The 15,494-nt window shown below is 51.6% G+C and overlaps 6 protein-coding genes across 6 annotated transcripts; 3 read left to right on the top strand and 3 right to left on the bottom strand.

The window, feature by feature from the left end:
• Nucleotides 1-28: 28 nt before the first annotated feature.
• On the top strand, nt 29-1,684 carry Z519_00721 (uncharacterized protein; the record flags this gene model as incomplete). The annotated part of the gene is made up of 1 exon (XM_016758478.1): nt 29-1,684. One exon carries the CDS (start codon nt 29-31, stop codon nt 1,682-1,684), a length of 1,656 nt encoding a protein of 551 aa, XP_016625727.1.
• Nucleotides 1,685-3,458: 1,774 nt separating this feature from the next.
• On the top strand, nt 3,459-5,099 carry Z519_00720 (uncharacterized protein; the record flags this gene model as incomplete). The annotated part of the gene is made up of 1 exon (XM_016758477.1): nt 3,459-5,099. One exon carries the CDS (start codon nt 3,459-3,461, stop codon nt 5,097-5,099), a length of 1,641 nt encoding a protein of 546 aa, XP_016625726.1.
• A 574-nt stretch (nt 5,100-5,673) lies between these two features.
• Z519_00719 (uncharacterized protein) lies at nt 5,674-9,483 on the bottom strand (the record flags this gene model as incomplete). Its single annotated transcript, XM_016758476.1, has 1 exon — nt 5,674-9,483. One exon carries the CDS (start codon nt 9,481-9,483, stop codon nt 5,674-5,676), a length of 3,810 nt encoding a protein of 1,269 aa, XP_016625725.1.
• A 1,255-nt stretch (nt 9,484-10,738) lies between these two features.
• On the bottom strand, nt 10,739-12,073 carry Z519_00718 (uncharacterized protein; the record flags this gene model as incomplete). Its single annotated transcript, XM_016758475.1, has 1 exon — nt 10,739-12,073. One exon carries the CDS (start codon nt 12,071-12,073, stop codon nt 10,739-10,741), a length of 1,335 nt encoding a protein of 444 aa, XP_016625724.1.
• A 263-nt stretch (nt 12,074-12,336) lies between these two features.
• Z519_00717 (uncharacterized protein) lies at nt 12,337-13,587 on the top strand (the record flags this gene model as incomplete). Its single annotated transcript, XM_016758474.1, has 1 exon — nt 12,337-13,587. One exon carries the CDS (start codon nt 12,337-12,339, stop codon nt 13,585-13,587), a length of 1,251 nt encoding a protein of 416 aa, XP_016625723.1.
• Nucleotides 13,588-13,616: 29 nt separating this feature from the next.
• On the bottom strand, nt 13,617-15,269 carry Z519_00716 (uncharacterized protein; the record flags this gene model as incomplete). The annotated part of the gene is made up of 1 exon (XM_016758473.1): nt 13,617-15,269. The coding sequence occupies one exon, from the start codon at nt 15,267-15,269 to the stop codon at nt 13,617-13,619; it is 1,653 nt and encodes a 550-aa protein (XP_016625722.1).
• Between the last annotated feature and the right edge of the window lie 225 nt (nt 15,270-15,494).

Raw genomic sequence — 15,494 nt, 5'->3', positions numbered from 1 at the left:
GCTGGCACCGAGCTGGTGAGGCTAAAAAATGCCCATTATTCTGGATTCTCCAAAACCGCCCGCAACTGTCTTCAGCAAGTGTTTTTCCTTCATATCGGACCGACGACTTGCGAGAGCTCCTGCACCCGCACAGCTTGTGATGGACAATTCTCATTTCCGCAGTCTTCTTCAGACTGACCAAAATGCGAGTACGTCAAGCAGTGGGGCCTCGCCACAAGCCTTCAAGAAGCCCGCTCTTGGCTCCAGAGCCCGCGCATCGATTCCCATGACGCCTCGTTCTGTAGCGGGATATAACGCCTCTAAAGTATTCACGCAACAGCTTGCAGAATATCGGAAAGGACAAGATGGACAACCTCCCGCGAAGAAATTCAAGTCCAGCGCACCGAAAGGCACCAAACTCGCCTCTGGCTACCAAGACCGCACTCTGGCACGACGAACAGATGATGAGGGTGTAGCGACATCAGATGACAAGGAAAAGCGTTTCAAGGCACTGGAAGAGATGTATAAACTACAACAGATCGACGAAGCCACTTTTGAAAAGCTGAAAAGCGACATTGGTATCGGGGGCGATCTCAGCAGTACACATTTAGTGAAAGGCTTGGACTGGAAATTGCTGGAAAGGGTTCGGCGAGGAGAAGATGTCCACAGTGCTCCGCAACCCGAGAAGAAGGACGAGGAGTCTGCTAAATTACACGTAGACGACGAGCTTGATGAAGTGCTGCACAAGGACGTGAAGACAGTGGGACCGACTTCGAAGAAAGCACAAAATGAGACTGCTGGGGACGTTCAAGAGCCTATGACACGAGATGCGATCTTGCGGCGGCTGAAGGAGAGCCGAAGTCGAAACCTAGAACCCTCACGTCCGGGGCCAGCACTTGGAGAACGCTTCAAAAAGGTGACCTCGGACAGGCCAAACAAGAAGAAATTCATCGAAATCATCAATGGGCGGCGAAGGGAGGTACTACTCATCACCAATAAAGATGGAACGACAAAGAGGAAGACCCGATGGATTGACAAAGAAGAGGACATCCCAAAAGGCGATTTAAACCAGCCTCTTGGAATGGAAGTACCAGCTGAACTTCGGGCCAAGCAACAGGCCCTTTTGGACCAGCAAGCGGCTGAAGATGAAAACGACGATATTTTTGAAGGTGTGGCCGATTACAATCCCCTCGCCAGCATTATCAGCGAGTCAGAAGATGAAGCCGGCGACAAGGAGAGAGCAGCAACGATTAACGCCACCGAGAAGACGGTTGCATCGACGAGCAACAAGCCGCGAAATTACTTTGCAACAAGCAATCAAGAGGAAGCAGCCGAGGACCGCACCAATCCGATTTTGAAAGATCCCACACTCCTTTCGGCTCTTAAGCGGGCGGCGGGCCTACGAAGAAATGAGGAGGCTGGTGGGGACGCAGTTGTCGAGTCAGGTCCCGACAAAGCCGACAGGCAGCAGCAATTGCTGGCTCGGCTGACAGAACGGGACCGAGCAGATGCTGCGGATCTCGATCTAGGATTTGGTGAAAGTCGGGTTGGCGATGAGGATGACGAGGACGGAGCTGGTTGGGGCGAGGGCGAAGGGTCAGGGAAGAAAAGTGGACGGAAGCGTGGTCCAAAGAAACGCAAGGGCGATAAAGACAACGTGAGCGACGTGATGGCAGTGCTTCAAGGCCGTGAGAAGAAGCCCTGAAGCCTGAAATCGGAAAACCAGTCCACCTACTATAAGTATCTAGACCTGACATCCTCGCCGAACCTCGTAAAGTTTCGCTTCTGCATGACATTTGAACGCGTGGCTGTTAGACGAAATGACTTTGACAATTGTCTTTGAGCTAGACGACAATGACAAGTACTCCGTCCAATACGCACGTTGTTTGAAGCAGTCCACATTACGGTAGTGGGTAGATTGCCCAGAGACCAACTGCGGCTACATACCTAGGATCCCTGAGCGGGTACGGAGTGCTGGACCATTTCTCCTCTCCCTGTTGATATGGTGCGGACTTCCGGGATGGCAGAGAGGTCAGGTTTCCAAGACGACGGAGGGATGATGGGGTTGATATATCCAGGAGCCTGGCCAGTACTACCGAGTGCTGTACCGAGTAATTAGTAGATACGGAATAACTACTCCGGATTGGAGATAATGCGTAGATATTAATTACTAGCATCACTAGTAGATCCTGTACTGGTAGGTATGCCCTAGGTACTGTAAGTCCTTAAGTGCAAGCCTCTTAGTAACTTGTAGGTACTCTCGGTACTTACAGGGAGGGTATTACTCGGTGCTTAAGTTGGCAGCAATGCGATGACGTGTCGATGCCAAGCCCCTCCCCTTCCCCAGTCGCCCACCACACATTTGGATTTGAATTCCCTCGCCTTCATCAACTTTCTCATGTTACTACAGTACATGCTGAGATACCTCTCCATCGCTGTTGTACATAAATCTATCAGCCCGCATCAACATTCATGTTTCTCTCTATGCTGAGATGATGTCCCGCCCCATGGCAAAAGTCGATCTCCGGATCTGGACTGTTCTCCGTTGTCTGCAAAGCTCTAAGCAAGGGTGGCTGCGTGGCTTGCGGGTACCTGACAGTAGGTAGCGTGGCCGCTGGCCAAGCCAACGCCTATCGAACCATTCGATAGCCTAGCCGGTCTCGCCAGCTCCCCGGTTTGCTGGTGCTCCTTTTTGTGGCTGTTTCCCCTGCATTGCCGGCCCCAGTGGGTGGTTTCAGGCCGGATCCTACCAATCTGGACGCTGACTGGCTTCGGAATCACAAGGCCCCTGCGGCGATGGCCTCCTCGCCAACTGACCTCGCCTGTTATGCCGCTTTCCCCTTTTCTAGTCCGGGGTGGGCATCGTGGGACCCCATTCCAGCACCAGGGTAGCTAGGCCCACGGTCACTGCTCTCCTGATGACATGTTATTTATGCGTTTTCTCTTCCTGTCACCAGCAAAGAGGGTCCTGAAAAGACTCGTCTCTTATACCAGTGGGGAACATGCGGTCAACCATCTACTGGGGTCATCGTCGCACGAAAGACCACCATGAAACGTGCCAACCCATTTTGCTGTCGTATTCACAATTCTCTCTCAACCCCTTCCACCATGTGCTCCATCCACCCCTCTGCTGGCAGAGTTATAACTTTGAGGTTCTTGTCGTTTCAGTTGCGTCCCCTTCCTTGTGTTTTCTACCCAGCTTTCTTCGTCCTCGCAGGCTCCCAGACACGTTTTGTGCGACACATTGCACTTCGTCTTTCCTTCAGCAAGGCTAGTCCTTCGTTCTATCATTCGCCAACGCCGGAGCTACGCTCGTGGCCGCCCATTCACCCAACTAGGTCCTTCATTGATTGAATCGCTACCGAATTCCCCAGGCGGGCCGCTTATAAACAACGCATATACTATACTTCCACTGCCTTTCTGCAAGGGTACCTGTCAGACGCTATCTCTGTCCCAAGCTTAGTCATCTGATCTCCAACATGGTTACCAAATTCTTCTCTGTGGCGTTGCTTGCTACAGCCGTCCTGGCTCACCCCAAACGACACGATCGATTTCACTATGGTGTTGGAAGCGGCACAGGGGCTGGCTGGGCTATGCCAACTGGTGGGGTGTACCCCATGAATGGTACACACACCAAGGGCTCAGACTCTGGTGCCTCAGCAGCGGGGGCCCCATCTTCTATCGTGGCCACGGCCGTCAAGACTGTCACCGTCCAGCCCGTCCCGCTCGAGTCATCTTCTCCCGATACAGCTACGGGCTTCTCAAGCGTCCCCGAAGTCGCAGCAGTCGCATCCAACAATGACTACACAAACACAGGCGTTGCTCCAGCCTCCGGCACCGTATCATCTTGCTATGTCTTAACTTCCACCATAACTGCCACATCTGTTCAGTATATCACCGTAACAGCCACTGCTGGTGTTGACGGATCAGAAGATTCAGGCAAGAACTTTGGTAGCCCTTCGAGCTCTGTAGCATCTGCTCCCTCTGGAGGTGCAGGCCAGGGCTTTGGCGCTGCTCCTTCAAGCCCTTCAAGCTCGACGGCAGCAGCAGCTCCTAGTGGCGGCCCAGGGGAATTTTTCGGTGCTTCCTCAAGCTCGGTCCCAGCCTCGTCTACTACGCTCAGTGGACCAGACGGCCTCTCTCCCTCAAGTTCGATCAGCCTCATCGCTGGTACCCCCACTGCTGGAGAGTTTTTTCCCAACCCAGGAAGAAGTACAAGCGCCCCGGCCGTCGGTGGTGGCCCTTCTGTATCCTTCCCATCCGTGCCATCCTATGGCGGCCCTTCGTCATCTGCAGTTCCAACAACCTTCGCCACTGTGACCGGTGGGTCTCCGGCTTCAAGCCCTGCAACCAGTGCCTCTTCTTCGTTGGCCACCTCAAGTCCCAGCTCCTCCCCGAACACTGGGTCGACTTCTGGCAAACGTGGTCTCTCTTATAACGATGCCTCCCTGACTGAGGCCTTCGCTGGCAAGGGCATGAGCTGGGCTTACAACTGGGACGCCTCGCCTGGCGGCCAGATTGTCTCCGGTGCAGAGTTTGTTCCCTTGCTCTGGGGTCAGAACTCTGTCTCGGGTTGGGCCAGCGCTGCCCAGGCTGCCATCGCCAGTGGATCCAAGCACGCCTTGAGTTTCAACGAACCTGACCTCGCCTCCCAATCAAACATTGATCCTGCCACAGCTGCCAAACTGCACATCGCCAACATGAACCCACTCTCTGGCCAAGTTCAAATCGGTTCTCCTGCCATCACCAATGGTGCAGGGACCAGCCCCCTCATGGGCATCGACTGGCTCAACGCATTTTTTGAGGCATGCAATGGCCAATGCAAGGTCGACTTTGTTGCTTTCCATTGGTACGACTCAGCTAGCAACATGGCCTATTTCCAGAGCCATGTCCAGGATGTCATCACCGCCGCCAAAGCTAATGGCATTAACAAGGTCTGGCTTACTGAGTTCGGTGCAACTGGCTCAGACAGTGACGTTGCCAATTTCCTGACTGAGGCCATGGATTTCCTCGACTCGACTGATGCCGTTGAGAGGTACGCCTACTTCATGTGCTCAGATGGCATCCTCGTTGACGGCTCTTCGATCTCATCCCCCGTGGGCGCCGCTTACGCTGCCTAAAGAGGACATGATGTTTCGCTATTCCTTTCTGACAAAGTTGCGTGTTTCCAAATTTGTTCGAGCATTCACGCCCCCAGTTGAATTTTTTATCCTTCTATGTATATATATTTTTTGGCAAAAAAACCATTGTGGGTCGATTTGTTTTTATACTTCGAGCTGACGGAACTCACCATTTGAGGGGACCATCGCGGTGAGGAACCGAAATACATGTACTCACTCGGCAAATTTGGGATCACAGGAACATTTTAAATGGGGAGCTTCATCATGACGGGTCATTTGTCTGGAAAGAAAAAGCAGATTTTGGATAGAAATCGAAAGATCAGATCAAACTAACATTATCATCTCACGACGAACTCTTAACGGCTCAACGAAGAGAACATCATCAATCGTATCAAGCCATTGAAATGAAACTTTCAGAAAATATCTCTCTTCTCATTTCTGAACTACCTTGCTTCCCTTTTATATATTGTTCACTCACATTTAAATGTGAGCATTTTCGAATCCTTCAGATGGGGCTAATACTATCCTTTTTACCTAACATACTGACAGTCAGATGTAAAACATTACAGTCGCGCTATGCGTCCTCTTCCTCTACCTTTATAGCGTCAATTCCGTACCACTTATGCGTTTCTCCTCCCCCCTGCCCGATATTCCACCAGCCCAACCTATATCTATATCGCCCGTCACACAGTCCCTTTCCTCTATTTTCCATGACTCCCTTCCCCACAGGATCGTCCAAGTCGCACATTCTACTCCACGCGAACAGAGCCGCCACGCCCGCAATAGTACACGGATTGAAGGGTAATATCTCACGTAGCTTGGAACAGTATGTGGCGAGAGAGGCAAGCACGAAGATTAACCCCAGTTGGACCTGGAGAATGACTTTCGCGGTTCGATCTTGCACGATGCGGGCTTGGACTGTCGCGTCTAGGAGTGTGCCTGTCACGGTTGTTGTGCGGTTCTCGGGGGGCACTCGCATGTTGCTTGATATGGCCTGTGCCATGTACCGACGGTAGAACCCGCGGATGCCACCAAAGACCTGTGAGATGTCTGCTTCACGGCTGCTCGCCAGAAGAGAAATGTCCAGCGGCTGCTTGCCAAAGAGGACGCCTTGAAAAAAGTTGTCCAATGGGCTTGAGCTTTCCGCGAGTGTGGAAGTGTTGTTCGCAGTCTGGTTGAAAGAGGAGAATTCATCGTCCATGTGCAGTTGTAGACGGAACTGGAACGCTGTCTCGCCGTCTGCACTGCTCAGGAGTCGTTCCGCGGAAGAGTCATTCACAACGGGGGGTTGAATGGTGGGAATAGCCAGATCGGGCCAGGTGAAAGTTACATTCGCTGAAACTTGATCAATATACTGAGAGCACATCAAGGTCGTCATCGCTGTCCTAGATGGGGCATTGACATCTGCATATCCATAGACGAATGCTAGAGAAGGGCATCCAGGAGGATTGTCCGCCTGTGTGTTCGGCGAGAGCTCGCCAAAGCTAGAATCCTGTATGGGATCGAATGGGCCCACATGCAGATCCAGGAGCTTCCCGACATAACTCGAGTTCCCACGCAGTGTAAAAGTGTTACTGAACTGAATGTAATTTGCCGTTCCATTTGTGCCGCCGAACAGACACGTTGGTGGTAACGGTGCCACAGCAGACACTGATGCCTGCGCCGTCTCGATCCTGAGATTATAGTCTACCGATACATTCACCATATCACTAGCCAGTTCCACGCACTGCAGATCGCTGCGCAACGCTGGAAGTCGTATTTGCACAGTTGAGTTGGGCTCATTATCGCTTTTCGCCGACATAACAGGCTTCAGGGATGGCAGGGCTAGTTCTCCGTATGTGAACTGTGGATAGTCCAGACCTAAACTTTCCGTTAAGCTCGCTATAACTGCTGCCGAGCCATCGTCCTTGACACTGTTAATCCAATTGGGCTTGAAAATGTCTGAACGATCTAAAGAGACTGTCTGAGACAAATGCAACCTGTCGACAGTATACAGGCCGGAAACCACAATAGTCAGAACACTTGCGACAAGGCTGGCAATCCCAGATAGGAAAGGCCCCCATTGGCGGTGTCGCAGTGACCTCCAAATGGCAAGCGGAGGGGGATGACCTAGATTTGAAGTTGTAATGCTTCTCAATAACGAATGGCGATCCTCGGAACGGAGCGCATTGTATGGGGCTAAAACGGCAATATTGAAATCGAGAGCATTGATCATGGTGGCGACTAGCAACATCAACAATGCTGGGAGGAACCGGGTATATATGGAAATGGAAGTGTCGGTCGAATCAGGGACAGCAACGAATCCATGCCGTTCATCAGAAACTTGCTGTACTGCTTCGAGAGCTCCAACAGTTGCCAGTGGGATGACGAGGCTGATGACGAGAATTGGAGTTTTCAGCGTGAGGGGACTCCACCACGCCTTCCAATCATTTCGAGATATATCGTTGTTGTATGTGGCATCCTGAGACCGTGCAGACGAGGATGATAGCGCGAGAGAGACGACATGATCATCGTCATCAAACGCTCGACGCTCCGCACTGAATCTAAAGTCTTGTAGTTTGGCATTGACCTCATCATCCCCACTGAGCCCAACCCGTCTCAATGTATCCCTAAACTCGACGCTATGGGCCAAGAGCTCTGCAGTCCTGCTCGAGGACTCGGGATCATGGGGACAAAGATTTTTCGGTCGCTTCCATAGGAGAAATAACGTAAACAAAGCCATTACGGCGCTTCCCGAGAACATCACCCAGAGTGAAAAATCGCTGATCTGGAGCCTCTCTTCGTTTCGGAGGAAGGTGCCTGGGAGCGTTGTGTTGTCACTGCTGACGATGTACTTAGCAGCTGATTGAAGAGCAACTTGTTGAAGAACCTTCTCCGCGGCTGTGATCATGGTCTTCTCATTCAACAAATCTTCGTAAGTGCCACCACTCATGGCAGCCATCATTTTGAAAAGTACGTTCGGGTACTCAAGAACCTCTTGGTTATCTACCAGATTGCCGAACATATCTGCGCTGGCACTCAGAGCCGAAGTAGTGAGAACACCGAGGTCGAAGCCTGTAAAATTTCCAAGTACGGTTGTGTTGCTGTCCCCTGTACGAGCCGCGCGAATGCCTCGAGGAACACTCTGGAAATCATAGGATAACTGAATCTTTTCGATTGAAAAACCCGATCTACAGGCAATGCCAACCACCTCTGCCACGCCCGTAGACCAAGCCGTTGCAGAGATTGGGTCTCCCAAAGTCAGGCCGCTCGCATTGGCAATCGTTTGATTGTAGCGAAAGTCCGTCAAGGTCAAAAGTTGCCAATTATCTTGGCTCCCCGGAGAGGTCTGCGTGTTGCAATCAATTTGCTGCAATAGAGGACTCAGCTGACGTTCTGGACAAACGAACGTCTGTGGATTGAGAGCATAGACGGGGGTCCCTTTCCCATCGGCTCGTAAAGTGCATTCGGGAAATAGTAACTGGAGAGTATCTTCGGGATGTAGATCTGTCACATTTGCCGGCTGAAGATTTACTGCCACGGGGGCACTTTCGCAGTGGTATGTGGGAACAAGGGCACGAACCTCTGCGCTAACCGTTCCATTGATGTCTCGAGTCTGCTGCGGTAAATTGAACGCGCCAATTTGTTCATACACCATTTCAGTTGTCGTCCCATCTGCATAAGGTAGACCCTTGTTCATGGCAGCATAGGCAGTATACACGATCGATGGGTCGAAAAGTCCTTGATTGGCTGACGCATCATACAGTGAACCGTCCAGCTTTGTGATTCTTGAGACTTCAACTTGACTGCTAGGCACGGTTATGGAGCTCGGAAAAAGAAGGCCCGTGGAGGCAACAGTGATCAACTTGAGAACAACGAAACCAAGTATGGTGGCGATAACAGTGAAGTGTCTGTTTTTGGCTGCGTTGTAGAAGCTTATAATTTGTAAGGGAGACTTGTAGTCGAGAAGCACACTTTTCGACGGATGAGCGTTTCCTCGATACAGCTCATCCCACGGTGCAAGGGCCTTGCAGTAGTAATCGATCTGCCGCCAGGCAGCCACGACTATTGTGAGCACTGCGGTCGGCCCATATGTCCATGTAAAATGATTTGAGGTCCGGAGGGTTAGGCCGTCATCTGCTTTGGCAAAGTATAGCAAGAGCAGCAAGACCGCAATGAAAGCAAAGAAGGTCGATGCTGTTGCCGAGAGGAAGCTTGTACGTAGCCATATCGGGTTCCATATCCATGCGTTCGATTTTGAAGCGGCAGAAGCAACTCCCAGCTCAGTTTGCACGGAGGTGGTGCTCTTTTTCTGCTGGGTACGTAAAGCATCCTCCGGGGTTGGGGAACGAGAGTCTGATCTCGATAGCAATGAATGTAGGAGCTGTTGCCGAGCCCAGTCCATAAAGTGCTGAGGCATTTCATGCACACAATGCCGAAAATAGGAAGATATCTCAAAAGGAAAGAGTTGGACAATCTTTGCTCTGCGACCGTACAGAACGGAGCGATTATTGGGACATTGCGAAAGTATATTTGCTGAGATGGGAGAGAGTGCTCTCTCGTGTCCCAGGTATATCGACGCTACGGCCAATGATTTGGCCGGCGCTTAGCTGGATCTCTTTCCTGCTGCTTCGGCATATGAGAATAGTGGCCATCTGAAGCTACAGCTTCCAATGTTGTTGAGTTTCTGATTATGGCGCGAGTGTCTTCGTTTTCAACTTGTTCCATCTCCGATGAGGATGTTTCGCGCAATCTCAAGCAAGTCTGCAGCCCAATGCAGTCAATCAACAGCACCATTGTTTATCCACTGAAGGTCAAGCACTAAATCCTGTGCTGCGGCAGCGACATAAGAGCCAGAGACCACGGTGCTAAGTAAAGAAGTCTAGTGGCGGCTGTTGAAACAATAAGCAATGTCGCAGATCTAGGTCTCTCTTGGTCGCTCCTAACAATATCAGGTCTCTTATTGGTCAGCCTCGTCGATGCGACCAGCCTGATTCCCATATCGATACCGCGTCTGTATAAGTGCACATCATACATTTTTCTTCGACAGATACCCTAGGTAGCAGAATTGTTTCGACACAGCAGGCCCTTAACAAGGCCGCTCGTGTCGGAAGAAGTCGCATTGTGGAATGACGCCGTTCACAACTGCATGGGGTGAAGTACTTGCGCCAGCCCAGTTAGAGTGATTCTCCCTTCACGTAATCCTCGATCCGGAGTTTGTTCTGTGCAAAGCAGTAGGTGCATGCTTCTAGGAGACTACTCAAAGCCATTCGTCTCGCTTACATACTTAGAGAAGTAGAAGTGGTTGCCTTGAGCCAACATCGAACTGCATGGAACGATGTCTTCGATGACATGGCGTTGATTTGTATGGCTGGGTTCTCGCTATCATGCTGGGGTAGTAAATATCGTTCATGACGTTGATCCGGCCGATGAGCAGCAACTCTTTACTTCCAAGATGGCAGGCACTGCTGCCACATGCCTAGGAACTCCATACGCTCGTCGCACAGGGCGGGATCGGCTCCTTGAAATAGCTCTGTAGAGGAGATGCCTGCAGCTATTATTGCAAGCAGGGTTAGAAGCAAAGCGCGACGAAATTGAAACTTTCAGTTGTGTAGACGGGGCTTAAATTCCTTTGGCTGAACGTCAATTCCTCTATCGAATCAAGTCGAAGCCCTCTTCAGCCCTTGCTCTGCAGTCTCGATAAGAGGAAGTAGATTCTTCTCCCTCAATGTAGGCAGCAGACTCAGAAATGCTTCGCGTGACTTCGCCTTGTCGCCATTGTCCAGCAACAAATCGGCACGGGTCATCTGGGCGGAGATCAAGGCCGCGGTGCAAATTTCATCGCGGTCTTCAGGCTTGATAATGTCAGCCGTTGCGATCGCTTGGTCTGCCCATCTCAGCGCTGCTCGTCTTCCGGCCGCTAGCGTGTCTTTGGATGCTGGCTTCCCATTGATCTTCGCTGTTGGTTTCTTCAATGCCATGTCCATGGTGGATGCAATGTTGCTGAGAACCTGAACTTCTTTGCAGTATCTAGTGCCATTACACGACGCTCTCAGCGGTTGCAGAGTGAGCATATACAGCTGAACGGCGTTTTCCTCTTCCCCCGACGTAGCATATAGATCGCCCATTTGAGATAGCATTGCAGCAATCTCACCAGTAGTCAATCCCGCACCGTTGTCCTCCGTGAACGTATTGATCTGAGGGTTCTTGGTCTCCTTCACAACGAGGCCAACAGCATCCGACAATACCTGTTTGGCCATGCCAGGATCCTGGATATAGTCACTTTCGTACATAGACGATATCTTGATCTTCAACTTGACGATTCCCTTGATGAGATTCGCACGAAAATTTGCAATCTCAGGGTCCAGCCCCGATGGAGTATCTGTCTTGATCGACTGTGCTTGGTCAAGTTCAGCCAGTTTTTGTTGCAGGTCGGAGGAGATGCCATCCAGAATTTCGATGGCAGCCTTCACGTGCCCGAACTCCTCCAGCATTTGGGAGAAGCGGACTCGAATACCCACCGTCTCTTTGCTGTAAGGGTCCATCCCTACCTCCTCAGCCTTTTTGATTGCTTGCATGAAGTACTGTGACGCAGTATCTGGGTCTGGGGAGATGTGGGTGTAGTGCAAGGCTAGTCGTAGTTGATCTTCCACAGCCGGAGGATACACTGAGGTGCCTTTCTTCTCTCTTCGCCATTGATCATATGCCATGATAATCAGCAAGATCACTGATGCCGTCGAACCAAAGAGCAGGAAGGGAAAGAGGATGGGGTGTTTGACTCGAGCATCGATGACCGCCTGCTCGAATCGGTTCGGAGGTCTAGCGTATTTCCTGGCATTTCTCGACTGAATTCGTGTGTTGAGAGAGGGTGTGCTCCGAACGAGAGGCCGGACTTGCGACAAGCTGGAGAAGCTATTGACGGAAGCTCGAGAGGGACCGGTTCGTGCAGGTCTGAAGCTGCGAAGTATTTGACCGGTAAGCATACTGGACTTCATATTGGCGATGGCAGCAATGTGGATGTAGAGAGCAAGAAGGAAAAAGGCAAACAGAGAATGCGGCAGGATGAATTGATGATTTACTGTTTTGACGCGAATTTTCGCAGTTCTACCCCAGATTTTCGCGATCACGGCGGCGACGTCACAGGCATCGCACCCCAACAGCCGCCACCATTCGTATTTCCTTCGTATTTGTGAACCGCATCTGCACATCTGCACATCTGCACCTTTCATTCCCTCCTTAATACTTTTGCAGTGCCAAAATGTGCGGGCGGTACGCATTAGGCCTTCGTGCCGCATTTGTCCGCTACCAGCTCCAACAACAGGGCATGCCTGTTGACGATGCCCCCGATGACGACGAAGCCCGCGAAACCTACAATTTCCCCCCCGGATCCTTTGGCCTTGTCTACCGAGCAGATATTCCCGACCAAGGCGTTAGGGACACTGGAGAGGTGGAAACTAGTGATACTCCGGAAAATGACGGTCAAGCACAGGGACAGGAACAAGAACAAGAACCGCAGGAGTCAACTGCACCCACATCCAGTGAGCCGAAGCACTATAATTACCAGCTCAAGGTCATGAAATGGGGCCTGATTCCCTTCTGGACCAAACGCGCACCCGATTACGGCTCTATGCTGCGCACCATCAACTGCCGCGACGACTCTCTGCTGGAGAACCGGGGCATGTGGAACACGATGAAGCAGAAGAAGCGCTGCTTGGTCGTGGCGCAGGGCTTTTACGAGTGGCTGAAGAAGGGACCAGGCGGAAAAGAGAGGATACCTTATTTCGTCAAGAGAAAAGACGGCAATTTGATGTGGTTTGCTGGACTGTGGGACTGCGTCAAGTACGAGGACACAGAGGAGAAGTTGTACACCTACACTATCATCACTACGGATGCAAACAAGCAGTTACAGTTTTTGCATGATCGAATGCCAGTCATTCTGGATCCGGGGACAGAAGCAGTCAAGATGTGGCTGGATCCGACAAGAAACAAATGGAGCAAGGAACTCCAGGCGACTCTGAAGCCGTATGAAGGCGAACTGGAATGCTATCAGGTGGACTCAGCCGTGGGAAAGGTGGGAAACAATTCACCCAGCTTCATTGTTCCGATCGACAGCAAGGAGAATAAGAAGAATATTGCGAATTTCTTCAGCAACGCCAGTGCGAAGAAGCCCAAAGATAAAGTCGAGGAAAAACCAGAAACGAGCCGAGCTGCCGTTGAAGATGCTGAGGGCGAAAACAAAGACTCACCACTGCCCGAAACTCCTGCGCCGATTGAAGAAAAGCAAGGACAAAAGAGGCAGCATGATGATGAACCCCAGGAAAGTCCGACCAAAAAACAAGCAAAGCTCTCCTCTTCCCCTACGCAGACTTTGAAGTCTCCTCCGCCCAAGACGACTCTCAGCAAAAAGCCGAAAAGTGCAACCAGTAACAAGGACATGACATTGAAAACGAGTCCGGCAAAGAAAGTCGAGCCAGGAATGCAACGAATCACGAATTTCTTCACCAAGTAATAATATGTTTGAGCCTCAATGACGGCTGGTCACTCCTCTAGAAGGCCCTTATCGCGCGCCAGGTATGTTGCCATATCCTCGCTGAGTTGGACGTCAATCCATTTTCCGCCAGCCTCCTTACGGACAGTCCGCAAATATCGCGCCACAGACTCTGCAGTGCTTCGGATCTGATCGAAGTGTTCTCGCTCTTTCTTGTACCGATACAGCCTGCGCTCGGCCTCTACATCGTCGTCCTGTGCAGGGGACCCGTGTCCAATTGCAGAAGGACGAACGGGTCTCCATCCAACTTCTAGAACCAGCTTCTCCAGCCCGCGCCAGCCGCTGTTCCATTCGGGACCAATTTTTTCCCTATGATGAGAAAATGGTTGCATTGTTCGAGTGGTGTAAAAGGGAGAATACAAGGAACCGGTAGTGGTGGCAGGAGAGGGGCTCCATTCCAACGCGGCAAACCAATCCCCACAACCCGTGAGATCCAACCATTTCAAGCAGTACAGTGACCGGCTCAGTGTCCGGAGTATCCCTGCCGCTTCTCGCCAGTTATTGTCAAACGATGTATACATATCCGATCCGCCGTACACAACCGATCTAGAACCGGGGATTTTGACTACAGCTCGTGTTGATGCGGCGTTTGGTGTGAATGTAGGTTGAGGCCAGTATGCGAGCGACAGAGAGGTCAACGTGCTTAGTTCAGTCGCGAGGGACAGCAAAGAAGACCACGACGCGGCCTTGGCGTTTGATGGGGAGAGGGCGAGGGACAGATGCCTCAAGTTCTTGAAATTGTGGATGGGTTTGGGAAGTGAACCTCCTGCCGGAGTGCCTGTAACGGCATTACCGGCCGCGTCAGCGTCCCAACTGTCGGGCGTGGTATCCGATGTTGCAACTTGAGTGTCCATCATCGCCTCAACCGACACAGGGCCAGTATTTTTGACTAGTAGATCCCTCTCTAGCTGTTTAAAAGTCGTCCAAGCTCCCAAGGCGTTGCTTAAATCCAGCCTCCTCACATCTGCCCTCTCTTCGCTGTCTGTTTCATGTAGAAATAGGACCCTCAAGGGGTTAGTCGTAATTTCTTCGCCATATACCGCAATGTAACTCAATAGCGTCTCCTTGAGTGAGGTAGGCAGACACTCGAAATAGTCGAGGTCATTCTCTGCGTGCCATTCCCAATTGCATGCCATCTTCTTCAACACGAGATGATAGAGGGAGGTGGTAGAGGGAAATGCTCCCTCAGGCAGGTTACTCGACCGAACTTGAATGCGACCATTTCCTGTGTCCGTGTCACCGGCAAGAGACGTCGAGCGGACAGAGGCGGGGGCGCGGATGCTGTCCGTGAGCCAACTTTGTGGTGGAGGGGGCCCAGGGATGCGCCGGAGTCGACTTGGACCTGAACCGCCGACCGCTGCGCGAGAGCCAAATCCATATCGCGGGGCAGGTGTGGGTGGTATGGGGAGATCGAGGACTGTCCTTAGAGAGGGGTGAATAGAGGGTGCGTTGGTGGATGGCGGAGGAGTTCTCGTGTCATTTCTCAATTGCTGGCGGCGAGACTCTCGGATGAGGTCGTTGACGGTGCGCTCCGTGGCTCCATTTTGAGGTCTGGATGTCTGGGACTTTGAGAGGGACAGGGTCGGAGGACTGCTGGATTGCGGCTTGATGAATAGCACTCGTTTCTGGTGTTTCTTGGGCATATATTCAATGTTGACGGTATTCTGGACAAGCGGAATCCATGAAGACAAGGCAAGATAGAATACCTAGTACATATCTCGTTGCATTGCAAGTACATAACAAGTAGTACACAGTGCTATGGAGTCATGACGGGCGAAGAGTCTTTGCCACTCATTTCGTCTGGGATGGTATAGCACGTGCGCGCCAAGCTCAGGCAATCGGCGAGGCGGCGAGGCGGGCACCCTTCC

The sequence above is a fragment of the Cladophialophora bantiana genome, assembly GCF_000835475.1.
Source record: "Cladophialophora bantiana CBS 173.52 unplaced genomic scaffold supercont1.1, whole genome shotgun sequence".
Lineage (NCBI taxonomy): Eukaryota > Fungi > Ascomycota > Eurotiomycetes > Chaetothyriales > Herpotrichiellaceae > Cladophialophora > Cladophialophora bantiana.
Note: the sequence above shows the minus strand (reverse complement) of the source record. Positions and strands in the feature narration are given on the sequence as shown.